We start from the raw sequence: 13,711 nt of genomic DNA on the forward strand, positions 1-13,711 counted from the left end.
AAACCTTTTTATTGTGGAAAATTTCAAACATATACAAAAAATAGAAGAGTGTAAAGAAACCCCATGTCACCATGACGCAGCTTCGCTATTGTCAACTCAGGGTCAACTGGGTGTCATCTAATTCCCACCCACTTACCTCTCATATTATTATTATTATTTTTAAAAAATATTTATTTATTTATTTGGTTGTGCCAGGTCTTAGTTGTGGCATGCGGGATCTTCGCTGCAGCATGCGGGATTTAGTTCCCTGACCAGGGATCGAATCCGGGGCGCCTGCATCAGGAGCTCGGAGTCTTAACCACTGGACCACCAGGGAAGTCCCTCATGTTATTTTGAAGCAAATCCCAGATGTTGTGTCACTTCATTTGTAATGTTTCAGTAGGTACCTCTAAAGGATAAGAACTCTTTTTTTTCAACCACTGAACCATTACACCTAAAAGAATTTTAACAACAGTTCCTTGATCTCATCATCAAATATCCAGTGTCCCAGTCATCTCAGAAATGTCATAAATGTGTGTTCCTTAAATTTACAATTTGTTGGGTTTTTTGTGGGTTTTCTTTCTTTCTTTTTTTTTCTTTTTGGCCCCACTGTGCGACTTGTGGGATCTTAGTTGCCCGACCAGGGATTGAACCCGGGCCCCCAACAGTGAAAGTGTGGAGTCCTAACCACTGGACTGCCAGGGAATTCCCAATTTATTGGTTTGAATCATGTTCAAAATAAGTCCCACACATTGCATTTGGTTATCTTCTTAAATTTTTATTTTGAACAAAACTTTACTATTTTAACCGTGTGTTAAGTGTACAGTTCCATGGCAGTAAGTATATTCACATTGTTGTGTAGCCATCACCACCATCCATCACCAGAACCTTTTCATCTTCCCAAACTGAAACTCTGTACCCATTAAACACTAACTCCCCATCCTCCTCCTTCCCAGTCCCTAGCAACCACCATTCTTCTTTCTGTCTCTATGAATTTGATTACTCTGGGTACCTCATATAAGCAGAATCATACAGTATTAGTCCTCTTATGACTGGCCTGTTTCACTTAGCATAATGTCCTCAAGGTTCATCTATATTCTAGCAAATTGGTTTTTATCTTTTTAGTTTTTTAAAAATTATTATTTATGTATTTATTTTTGGCTGTGTTGGGGCTTCGTTGCTTCGCGTGGGCTTTCTCTAGTTGCAGCGAGCAGGGGCTACTCTTCGTTGCAGTGCGCGGGCTTCTCATTGCAGTGGCTTCTCTTGCTGAGGAGCATGGGCTGTAGGCACGTGGGCTTCAGTAGTTGTGGCGCACGAGCTTAGTTGCTCCATGGCATGTGGGATCTTCCTGGACCAGGGCTCGAACCCGTTTCCCCTGCATTGGCAGGCGGATTCTTAACCACTGCACCACCAGGGAAGCCCCTGGTTATCTTTTAAATCTCTTAATCTATAAATCCTCCTGCCAATTCTTTTTTTTCTCCTTGTTATTGCAGAAACTGTGTTGTTTGTCCTATAGAGATTCCCACAGTCTGGATTTTGCTGGTTGTATCCCGTAGTCCTCTGTCCTCTGTATTTTTTTTTTTTTTAAGCCCAATTTTTTTTTTTTTTTAACCCCTCCACGCGGCTTGGGGAATCTTAGTTTCCTGACCAGGGATTGAACCCACGCCCTCAGCAGTGAAAGTGAGGAGTCCTAACCACTGAACCACTGGGGAATTCCCTCTTTCACTTTTTATTTGTATACTTTTTTCTTACAGTGAAAATCTTACTTCTCTATAACGTAGAATATTTATTTGCTTTTCTTACAATGAACATAATATGGTTTCAAATGTATCACAGCAAGATAAATATTAACAATAAAACTTCTGAGTGACATTTGCGATGTCTTTGAAGTTCTTTTAGTCCTTAGATCTGTGCCGTCCAGCATGGTAGCCACCAACTGATCATGGCTACTGAACACTTGAATGGTGACTGGTCCAATCTGAGATGTGCTCTGAGTATGATGTAGATACTGGATTTTGCAGAATTAGTACAAAAAAAAGGATAATGAATATCTCATTAACAGTTTTTTTATATTGATTACATGTTGAAATGATAATATTTTGGACATTTCTGGGTTAAAAAATATGTTATTAATGTCACTTGTTTCTTTTTAGTTTTTTTTTTAATGTTGCACTAGAAAATTAACAATTACATATGTGGCTCACATTGTATTTCTATTAGACTGTGCTGCCTTAGACTGTATCCCACTAAGAATATTCAGTTACTGTGATCTGTTCTTTTCTCTGTATGGTACCAATTGGATATACATCTAGGTTTACTTTAGTGTGTTTTCAGTCTGGAGGCTTGCTTGATTTTTCCTTTTTATTGTTTAGTTTTTTTTGAATATATAGAATATTCATATGTTTGAGTGAAAACTATTTTAAAAAGTCACACTCAGAGAAGTCTTGCTTCCATCCACATCTCTCCTATTCATCTCACTCACCCCCAAAGGTAACCTTTCTTTATTTGTTTCTTTGATATACCTTAGACAGATAGATATTTAGGGAATTTTTTAGTTTTATTTTAAAATACAGTTGACCCTTGAACACTGGAAAGCACCTTAACCAAATGCTTAAAAATTAATGTCACCAGGACTTCCCTGGTGGTCCAGTGGCTAAGAATCCACCTTCCAATGCAGGGGATGCAGGTTCGACTTCACGCTTCCACTGCACTGGGTGGGGGTTTGATCCCTGGTTGGGGAACTAAGATCCCACATGCTGCGCAATGCGGCCAAAAAAAAAAAGAAAAAGAAAAAAAAAGAAAAAAAAAACCTACTTTCCCTTTATTTTTGTGTCTGCTTCTTTCATACAGATTAGGTACCATACGTTAAACACTATTCTATTTTATGCTTTTTCCACTTAACAATATATCCTAACTAGTGCGCAGAGATTGTGTCATTCTTTTTATTACTGCGGAGTGCTCCACTGAGGGTTGGGGGAGTGATGTACTACAGTTTATTCAACTATCTGATAGATATTTGGGCTGTTCCAATCTTTTGCTATTACATCTAATACTGCAATGGGGAATTTTAGTGGGTTGTTGTTGTTTGCTAAGTATGGAAGTGTGTTTGCAAAGTCAACATCAGTGGGATTGATAGTTCAGAGTAAAGGTTTACATAAATTATTTGGTATTTTAAGGTACCATTTTGCATTCCTACCAGCAATGTAGGAGAGGGCCTGTTCCTCCACAGTCTTGCTGGCAAAATGTGTATCATCATGCTGGAGTCTTTCGCTTCTGGCTGCATGAAAGGAGAAAAGGGAGGGGCCAAAGGTCACCTGGGAGGTTGTTAGGGACCAGCCCCAGAAGTAGTATTCATCAGTTGTTACGGTCCACATTTCATGGCTCACTTAGTCACATGGCCCCAACCTAACTGCAAAGGAGGCTGGGAAATGTAGTCTTTGACATCTTTCTATGTGACTGTATTTAGGTATTTTTAAAAATTTATTTTATTTTATTTTATTTATTTATTTGGCTGCACCAGGTCTTAGTTGCGGCACTCAGGATCTTTAGTTGTGGCATGAGAACTCTTAGTTGCAGCATGCATATGGGATCTAGTTCCCTGACAAGGGGTCGAACCTGTGTCCCCTGCAGTGGAAGCGCAGAGTCCTAACCACTGGACCGCCAGGGAATTACCGAGAATATGTGTATTTTAACCTTTGATAAATTTTGCCAAATTGTACTCCAAAACATTTGTTCCTATTTTGCTCCTACAAACAGAACATGAGAGCATGAGTCTCACTATTCTCTTCCTATCACTGGACATCATCAAATTTTAAACATTTTGCCAATGTAATAGCTTACATTATTTTAGGTAGAATTGTATTTCTTAATTTCAAATGTGGTTAAGATCTTTTCACAATGTTTATTAGCCCTTTTTATAATTTCTATTAACATCCTTTTGGCTATTTTTATAGTGGACATTTGTCTTTTTCTTATTGATTTAGGAAACTGTGCATGAAAGATTTTAGCCCTTTATCATAAGTGTTGTGAATATTTTACTTTTATCATTTTATCATTTTATCATTTATCATTTTTACCTTTTACCTTGATCTTTTGGGGCAGTGGGGCAGAAGCGGCATTAAGAAAATAATGGATACACTGCCTGAAAATTTGTGTGTTCTTTCAGATCATTATGTGGAAGTTCTGGAATGCAAAATACAGTGTGAAGAGAACCTCACCCCAGTTATAGGAGGATATCCAGTCGAGAAATTTGTGGCTACCATGTATCATTATTTGCAGTTTGCTTATTATAAATGTAAGTAATCATTTTCTAGGAGATCTGAGCAAGGTACTAAGACTTAACTTCCACATCTATAGAGAGTACTAACCTCCTAAGATTGTTGAGGATTAAATGAGTTGATAGACGTGGAATGCTTAGGAAATTCACACACTGGCACATGGCAAACTCTATATAACTGTTTTTTTGGTTGTTGTTGTTGTTGTTTTGGCCGCTCTGCATGGCATGCGGGATCTTAGTTCCCCGACCAGGGATCAAACCCATGCCCCCTTGCAGTGGAGGCGCGGAGTCCTAACCAGTGGACCGCCAGGCAAGTCCCTTTTTTCTTTTTTCTTTTTTTTTTTAAGTATCATTATTTCCCTTCTTCCACGTCATTGGCTTTACTTTTCAGAGTCTTAGAATGTTATTGCAGTTGGTCCTACCTTGGCCTGAAATTGGAGTTTATCAATCAGAACCTTCCAAGTGGACAAAGGGGACACATGGGAGAAAGAAAGGAACTTGGAGTTCAGACTTCAGAGCCTGAATTTCCTGGCTTTCCCCCCTCTCCCTGTAGCCAAGATTGCTGGGTGCCACTCGCGTGAGCAGCGTGTACCTTGGCAGTTCAGTGACAAGCACGGGAAGTTACTAGGGTCATTTGCAGCAGCAACAACTCTACCCTCCTGATGAAATGTCTGGGTCCACTGGCAGGTGTCTGGCTAGCTTCCCCAAGGCTGCTCTTCAAACTCAGGGGCAGCTGGTCTTGGGGACTCAGGGATGTCCTGGAGGAGTGCCAGGTGACCTTGTCTTCCACAGCCCCCCTTCCCCGCTGTGTCCATCCTGTTCTTTGTTGGGTTCCCTCTGCTCCAGCAGCCACCTAACCTGCCTACCTTTTAATCCCATCTCATCTCCTCTCCAGGACACACTGAAAGCCTTGCCTGCTGAAGGTTAAAAAGGGAAAAAAAGAAAAGAAAAATATTTTCCTTCTCTCCCTCTCTCTCTCTTTTTAGTTTTTAAATTAAAAATATTTAAACTTTTGCTGTTAATCAAGATGGCTCCTTTGTTCCTGAAAAGTCTCTGATACTGACATTTATACCATGTTTTTCTGAGGAAGGTAACTGGCCTCTCTCAGCAGTGAACCTGATCTTAGAGCGGCCGGAACCTCATCTAAGGATGCAATGAAATGTCCTGAAATGTCCCTTGGTTGGGACATTTCTGAGATCAAGAAGAGGTTGAGGTGTGTTTTTAACAGGTGTCCTTCCCAGAAGTCCCCTTTCATGGAGGGAAGAATGAGATTTTATTTGCCACTGTCACCCCAGCGTGAGCTGTCTGGTAAAGGATTATTTAGCGTAGAGGACAAGAGTCTAGTTCTATGTAATGTGTGAACATGCTTTCCTATGAGGCAGCACTGAGCTCACAGCATGGTGCCAGCAAATACTTACTGACCACATTCTAGTGTGGAGGGGACAGTTTTCCACTAGGCAGTGTCTTTGCTTATGAAGAGCCCTCTTTTCTAATATAAGTAACTGATTTAATGTAAGTGCTTTTTTTCAAAAAGGCTTACAGGAGAAGCTTATTGCAGTGAACCAAACATCTCAGAGATGTACAGAGAAACATCAAAAGCAAACAACCCATCTCCATCCCCCTCCCTGCTCTCCCCCCAGCCCCAGTGTTAACTGTTGACTTTTATTCAGCCACACGTGGAAGGACCCTGTTTTAATGAGAATTATAAAAAAATTACGTACATGTTTTATTTAACTTCTGGAAATTTAAAAACATATATTGGGGGCTTCCCTGGTGGCGCAGTGGTTAAGAATCCGCCTGCCAATGCAGGGGACACAGGTTCAAGCCCTGGTCCGGGAAGATCCCACATGCCGCGGAGCAACTAGGGCCGTGCGCCACAACTACTGAGCCTGCGCTCTAGAGCCCACGAGCCACAACTACGGAACCCGCCTGCCGCAACTACCGAAGCCCACGCACCTAGAGCCCATGCTCCGCAACAAGAGAGGCCACTGCAATGAGAAGCCTGTGCACCTCAACGAAAAGTAGCCCCCGGTTGGCCGCAAGTAGAAAAAGCATGTGTGCAGCAACGAAGACCCAACACAGCCAAAAATAAATAAATGAAATAAATAAATTTAAAAAAACCAAGGTAATAAAAAAAAACAACACATATGTTGGAGAGGTTGGTATAATGAACAGTAGGGTGCCTATCACCCATTTTCAACTTTTATCAACACATTGCTGATCTTGGATTCAGTTTATAGATGTTCTGTTGGAGGGAAATATAGCCCGTGTTTTTCTTTCATTTTCCTGAGAAGCTGTGCTGACACGTCACTCAACTACCCCGTGAATGGACATTGAAACGTGGATCTTACAGCCACTAAGCAGGCTTGGTTCAGTGGGAACACGTGAGAACACTGGAGTTTAGAGGTGTTCCGGACACTTCCAGGCCCTGGAAGCTCACTGGTCGGTCCTCTGAAATCCTAACTCTAAAAACCAACCAGAATATCAGAAACTGTGGCAAAGACATAATGGATAAAAAAACCAAAACTTTCAGCTTTTCTTGCTGCTCCCCAAGAAATCTTTGCTTTCTGGATTACAGGTAAACAGTGTGAGTAAAATTTACATCTTGAAATTGGCCTCTTGAATCCTCTTGGCCCTGTTTTGAATTCTTTTTCAATCACTTACCCCAGGACGTTTCTTGAGGACAGGTGTCATTTCCAACCCCACAGGCCTTGTGACTAGGAAGTGCCCATCAGCAGTGGTTTTAAAGTTGTTGTTATGGGAAACGGCCACAAGGCGGCAGCATTTCTTCATGCCCAGCTTGGATACCTGGGCAACCGGAACCTTAGGAAAATCATGTTCCTGGGTTGTCAAGGAGGGCGTAATGTGCCAGAAGAAAGGCCCAAGGGCTTGTGTCTCATTCCTTCTTCCCCCTTACCCTTTACCCCACAGAGAAATCGCAGCCCCAGCAAAACCGCTGCACTGAGGGCGCTGTCGTCCCTGGGTGGGGTGACTCTAAGGAAGGAGGATGGAGGTGGGAACCCCACCACCAGGAGACATGGAGACCAGGTGACTTTTCAGAGCTTCTCCAGACCAGAGGGTCCACCCTTTCTTGGGTGCACTAGGCTTGGCTTAGCTTTGGAAGGGCCCACCTGGATCTGGAGATGGCAGTCTCATCCAGAGGGGACCTGGCACTACAGGTCCAAGGGGGGCTCATTTGATGGCATATCCTCCCCAGCTCCCTCAGCCCTGCCAGAGAGCAGCCTTGGGACCCAAGCCTCCTTAGGCTTCAGGGATGTGACCCCAGCACCGGTTACCAAGCCCTGAGGGAAATATGGCAGGTACTACTTTTTTTTTAATTGAATTTTTCTTTTATATGGGCTATAGTTGATTTACAATGTTGTGTTTGTTTTAGGTGTACAGCAACTTGATTCAGTTATACAAACATATAGAGCTATTCTTTTTTGGGTCTTTTTCCCATATAGGTTATTACAGAGTGTTGAGTAGAGTTCCCCGTGCTACACAGTAGGTCCTTCTTGATTATCTAATATATATGAGGGTGTATCTGTTAATAACAACTTTCTAATTCTTCTCTACCCCCCCCAATTTCCCCTTTGAGAATCATAAGTTTGTTTTCTAAGTCTGTGAATGTCTTTCTGTTTTATAAATTAGTTCATTTGTATCAATTTTTAGATTCCAACTGTAAGTGATATATATTTGTCTTTTTCAGTCTGACTTACTTCACTAGGTATGATCATCTCTAGGTCCATCCACGTTGCTGCCAACGGCATCATTTCATTCTTTTTTTATGGCTGAGTAATATTCCATTGTATAAACGTACCACATCTTCCTTTTCCGTTTGTCTGTTGATGGACATTGTGGTGGCTTCCATGTCTTGGCTGTTGTAAATAGTGGTGCAGTGAACGTTGGGGTGCCTGGGTCTTTTCGAATTCTGGTTTTCTCCAGATATACACCCAAGAGTGGGATGGCCGGATCATATGCTAGCTCTATTTTTAGTTTTTTAAGGAACTTCCACACTGTTCACTGTAGTGGTTGCTCCCAATTTATATTCCCACCAGCAGTGTAGAAGGGTTCCCTTTTCTCCACGCCATCTCCACATTTATTGTTTGTAAAAGTTTCGATGATAGCCATTCTGAATGGTGCGAGGTGATACGTCGTTGTAGTTCTGATTTGCATTTCTCTAATAATAGTGATGTGGAGCATCTTTTTAAAAAATATTTATTTATTTATTTTATTTTTGGCTGTGTTGGATCTTAGTTGCAGCATGCGGGCTCTTTGTTGCAGTGCATGGGCTTCTCCCTAGTTGTGGCAGTGTGGGCTCCAGAGTGCATGGGCTCTGTAGTTGTAGCTCACGGGCTTAGTTGCCCCGCGGCATGTGGGATCTTAGTTCCCTGACCGGGGATTGAACCTGCGTCCCCTTCATTGGAAGGCAGATTCTTTTTTTTTTTTTTTAATAAATTTATTTATTTATTTATTTAAAATTTTTGGCTGCATTGGGTCTTTGTTGCTGCGCACGGGCTTTCTCTAGTTGCGGCGAGCGGGAGCTACTCTTCGTTGTGGTGCACGGGCTTCTCATTGCGGTGGCTTCTCTTGTTGTGGAGCACGGGCTCTAGGCGCACGGGCTTCAGCAGTTGTGGCTTGTGGGCTCTAGAGTACAGGCTCAGTAGTTGTGGCGCATGGGCTTAGTTGCTCTGCAGCATGTGGGATCTTCCCGGACCAGGGCTCGAACCCGTGTCCCCTGCATTGGCAGGCAGATTCTTAACCACTGCACCACCAGGGAAGTCCTGGAAGGTGGATTCTTAACCACTGGACCAACAGGGAAGTCCCAGCTATGTGGAGCATCTTTTCCAGTGCTTCTTTTTTATTTTTAAAAACAGTGTGAGTGAAATTTACCTCTTGAAATTGGTTTCTTGAAAGTCGGCCCTGTTTTGAAATGTTTTTCAATCACCCCAGGACATTTCTTGAGGACGGGTGTCATTTCCAACCCCACAGGCCTTGTGACTAGGAAGTGCCCATAAGCAGCGGTTTTAAAGTTGTTGTTATGGGAAACGGCCACAAGGCGGCAGCATTTCTTCATGCCCAACTTGGATACTTGGGCAACCAGAGCCTTAGGAAAGTCGTGTTCCTGGGTTGTCAAGGAGAGCGGAGTGTGCCAGAAGAAAGGCCCAAGGGCTTGTGTCTCGTTCCTTCTTCCCCCTTACCCTTCACCCCACGGAGAAAGCCCAGCCCCAGCAAAACCGCTGCACTGAGGGCGCTGTCGTCCATAGGTGGGGTGACTCTAAGGAAGGAGGTTGGAGGTGGGAACCCCACCACCAGGAGACATGGAGACCAGGTGACTTTTCAAAACTCTTCCAGCCCAGAGGGTGGACCCTTTTTTGGGTGAACTAGGCTTGGTTTAGCATTTGAAGGGCCTGCCTGGATCTGGAGATTATGGTTCACATGCAGAGGAGACCAGGCACTGCAGGTCCAAGGAGGGCTCATTTGCTGGCATGTCCTCACCAGCTCCCTCAGCTTCAGGACAGTCCAGCCTTGGGACCCAAGCCTGCTTAGGTTCCAGGGATGTGACACCAGCCCAGGTCTCCAAGGTGTGAGGGGAATATAGTAGGCATTTCTGCATAGGTCTCTGCCTAAAGAGGAACTTCTTCTGTTTTCCAAACTGGCCTCCACGTTCCCATGGATACCCTATCTGTGACCTTTTCACCCTGGGAAGATTTCTTTTGTCTTTGCAGGTATTCCGAAGGAGGGTCTGTGGAGAAGGGGCTTGTTGGTGATCTTTTCCTTTTTGAAGGTGTTATTCAATGGAGGGTGGGTCGTGAGAGGTTTGCTGATTTCCTGTTCTTGTTTCCTTTGCCTTCAGTGAACGACTTGAAGAACGCAGCCCCCTGTGCGGTCAGCTACCTGCTCTTTGACCAGGACGATAAGGTCATGCAGCAGAACCTGGTGTATTATCAGTACCACAGGGACAAGTGGGGGCTCTTGGAGGAGCATTTCCAGCCCAGACCAGTACGTGCCAGTGCACCAGGCATTACGTTTCCTGTTCTCTTCTTCATCCCACTTTCAGGAAGCAATTTTGCATCTTAAGAGATGGTTTATTTCAGAAATGAAGGGAAACTCAGTTTTTTTGGTAGCTTTTTCATCTTTTAACATTTTACTTCTTTGTTCTCATTTCTAAATTAGTAAGCACTCTACAAGTTTTAAACATTACAGAAATGATTCACTTAGGAATTGAGACTGCTTCTTAATCCCATATTTTCTCTTTCTCATCCTGCCCTATAGCTATGCATTTACTGTATATGCAGCATGTAACTGTTAATTTTTACAAAAATGGGATCTTACATACTGTTTTGCAACTTGCTTTGTCTTTCTAACAATTTCATCATGAACACTTCCCATGTCGCACCCATACCACCTACTTTTTTTTTTTTTTTTTTAACAACTCCATGGCAGGCTTGTTTATGGATGAATCATCATTTAATTCCCTTGATGGATGCACTCAGCTTTGCATGTGTTCAGGGAAACCTATGGATTATATATCACTTTCAGAAGATCTTTTCTAATTTGCCCTTAACTTGTATTTTCATTGAGATTTGTGCATGCTGTCTTGGTTTGCCATACATGCATCTTCCTTCAACTTCACTGTCCAGCCAACACACACACACACACACACACACACACACACACACACACACACACACACTTTCTCTTTCATTCACTCAGGATTGGCTACTCTTTTTTTGAAATTGAGATATAATTCATATACTGTCAAATTCATGCTTTCAAAGTGCACAATTCAGTGGTCTTAGTATAGTCACAGAGCTGTGTGACCGTTACAACTATTTAATTTTAAACATTTTCATCACCCCCCAAAGAAAGCTCATACCCTTCCCCCGCCTGCCACCAGCCCAGTTCTCCCATTAAAAGGTTGGTCATATAAACTGTTCTCTGTTTGTGTCTGAACAGGAAGCAGTTCAGTTCTTTAACGTGACGACACTCCAGAAAGAGCTGCATGACTTTGCTAAGGAAAACATAATGGATGATGATGAGGTAAGTTTTTCTGTTTAGCACACGTCTGGCTAAGAGAAAATATTACTCACAGCTTTGTTAAAAATCACTGGAAGGCCGAGTCGTCCCTGAAATGAGAAACAGAAGGGGCCTTGGGAAACAGTTTCTGTGGGCGTTTTAACGTGTCAGAGCACTGGCCTGGGCAAGAAGGGTTTTCTAGGAAACCCAGGCTGAAGCACCACGTTTCCTGACAGAGTACGGAGCCGTCCTCCAGGAACCCATCACAGGAGCCGTCCGAGCATCTTTTTTTTTTCTTTTCCTGCACCGTGTGGCATCAACATCATTTTTTAACATTATAAAAACACACTGAATTTTAGCACTCTGAAGACACTGGGAAGCCCACATCCCAATTTTTCTGTCAGTTTGTTTTTTTGTTGTTTTGTTTTGTTTTCTGTAAATTAGGCATTTTATCCTTCTCTGGGGTTGCTTGAAATTCCTGATTAAGTCTTACTTAGCTGACTTCTTTATTGACGGCGGAGACTCTGCTGGTTATGGAGCCGTCATTCTATGGTGGGGCAGCTTAGTCACAGAAAAGCCATCATTAGGGGTAGCGTTTAGAGAGATGCGTTTGGAACAAACCGTCAAACTCTTTCTAAGACAGCTGGGGCCTTGCCAGCCATCGGAGCTGGGAGAGAGCTGCGGGTTTGTTCTCGTCTGACCCCTCACTTTATAGCTGAGGAGCTTGGGGAACAGGAAGGTTCCGGGAGCTGCTAGGCCAGACCCGGGAGCCCTGAGCCTCCATGTCTGCTCTTTCCACTGCCCCAGTTTTCGGTGAAGCACCTGTAAATAAGACATCATCATGGAATTTGTTTTCTGTGCATGAATTTGCATGAGATGGATGGACCACTAGCATGCATTTGGCTCCCCTGAGCCTCAGTCCTTCATCTGTAAAATGGGGCTAATAACATTGACCTCACAGGGTTGGAAGAATGAAATACCACTTTGCACGTCGAAGTGCTTTACAAACTAGGAAGTGACCCATGTGCCATATGTCTTGGCTTGGGTTCTCTTGAAGCAGAGCCTGTGATATGACTACAAGGATGCTGAAAAGGAAGGAATGCTGACCAGACACAAACAAGGTTGACCGCTATGGTTTGAAAAGTGGAGAAAAATATATTTATTTACTTATTTATTTATTGGCTGCACAGCACGGCATGCGGGATCTTAGTTCCCTGACCAGGGATCGAACCCATGTCCCAGGCAGTGGAAGCATGGAGTCTTAACCACTGGACCGCCAGGGAATTCCTGAGAAAAAAGTATTTAGGAAAAATGGGACAGTAGAGTTCCTGATTATCTAGAGGCAAACTACTATTGATATTTTGGTATTTATGTCTCCAGTTTTTTCTATATATTTCCAATATATATTCACTATAAACTTGACTGTAATTATATATCATGGCTTTTCCATGTAACACTGTAGTATGAGCAATTTCCCTGGTTATGTTTTTCTAGAACAGTTTGATTGAGATATTATTCACATATTGTATAATTCTCCTTTCTAAAGTATACAATTCAGTGGGGTTTTTTTAGTATATTCATAAAGTTGTGCATTCAAATTTGAGAACATTTTCTTCACCCAAATGAAAGCCCAGGGACTTCCCTGGCAGTCTGGTGGTTAGAACTCCGTGCTCTCACTGCCGAGGGCCGGGGTTCCATCCCTCGTCGGGGAACTAAGATCCCGCGAGCTGCACAGTGCAGCCAAAAAAAAAAAAAAAAAGAAAAACCAAATGAAAGCCCAAACCTATTAGTAGTCACTTTCCATTCCTTCCCCTCTGCCCACCCTGACCCTTTCCCCCAGCCCCTGGCAACCACTGACCTACTTTCTGTCTCTGGATTTGCCTGTTCTGGATGTTTCATGTGAATGGAATCATGGTTTTTGGTCTTTGTGACTAGTTTCTTTCACTGAGCGTAATGTTTTCCGGGTTTAGTCATGTTGTAACATGCATCACGTTACATGTAAAAATTCCTTTTCATTGCTGAATAATATTCCACTGTATGGATATACCACCTGTTGTTTATTCCTTGGTTGATGGACATTTGGGTTGTTTCCGCTTTTTGGCTACTTTGAATAATTATACTATGGACATTTGGGTACAAATTTTTGTTTGGACAAAAGTTTTTAATTCTCTTATACCTAAGAGTATATATTTAGGAGTAGAATTTCTGGGTCCTATTATTCTATGTTTAACTTGTTAAAGAACTGCCAGACTGTTTTCCAAAGTGGCTGAATCATTTTACATTCCCACCAGCAATGTATGAGAGTTCTAATCTGTTTCATCTTCCTCAACACTTATAGTGTCTGTCTTTCTTTTTGTGTGTGTGTATGTGTGTGTGTCTGTCTTTTTTATTATAGCCATCCTAGTGGGTGTGAAGTGGTACCTAATTATGGTTTTG

At 42.6% G+C, this 13,711-nt stretch overlaps 1 protein-coding gene across 1 annotated transcript in view; it reads left to right on the forward strand.

The window, feature by feature from the left end:
* The window catches only part of CRTAP (cartilage associated protein), a 33,877-nt gene that overhangs the window by 15,178 nt on the left and 4,988 nt on the right, over positions 1 to 13,711 (forward strand). The window contains exons 4-6 of the mRNA XM_082411871.1: positions 4,145 to 4,273; positions 10,113 to 10,258; positions 11,216 to 11,299. Coding sequence (XP_082267997.1) covers positions 4,145 to 4,273; positions 10,113 to 10,258; positions 11,216 to 11,299 — 359 coding nt within the window. The remainder of the gene's footprint in view (positions 1 to 4,144; positions 4,274 to 10,112; positions 10,259 to 11,215; positions 11,300 to 13,711) is intronic.

This window comes from Balaenoptera physalus (assembly GCF_965194825.1).
Source record: "Balaenoptera physalus genome assembly, chromosome: 11".
Taxonomy (NCBI): Eukaryota; Metazoa; Chordata; class Mammalia; order Artiodactyla; family Balaenopteridae; genus Balaenoptera; species Balaenoptera physalus.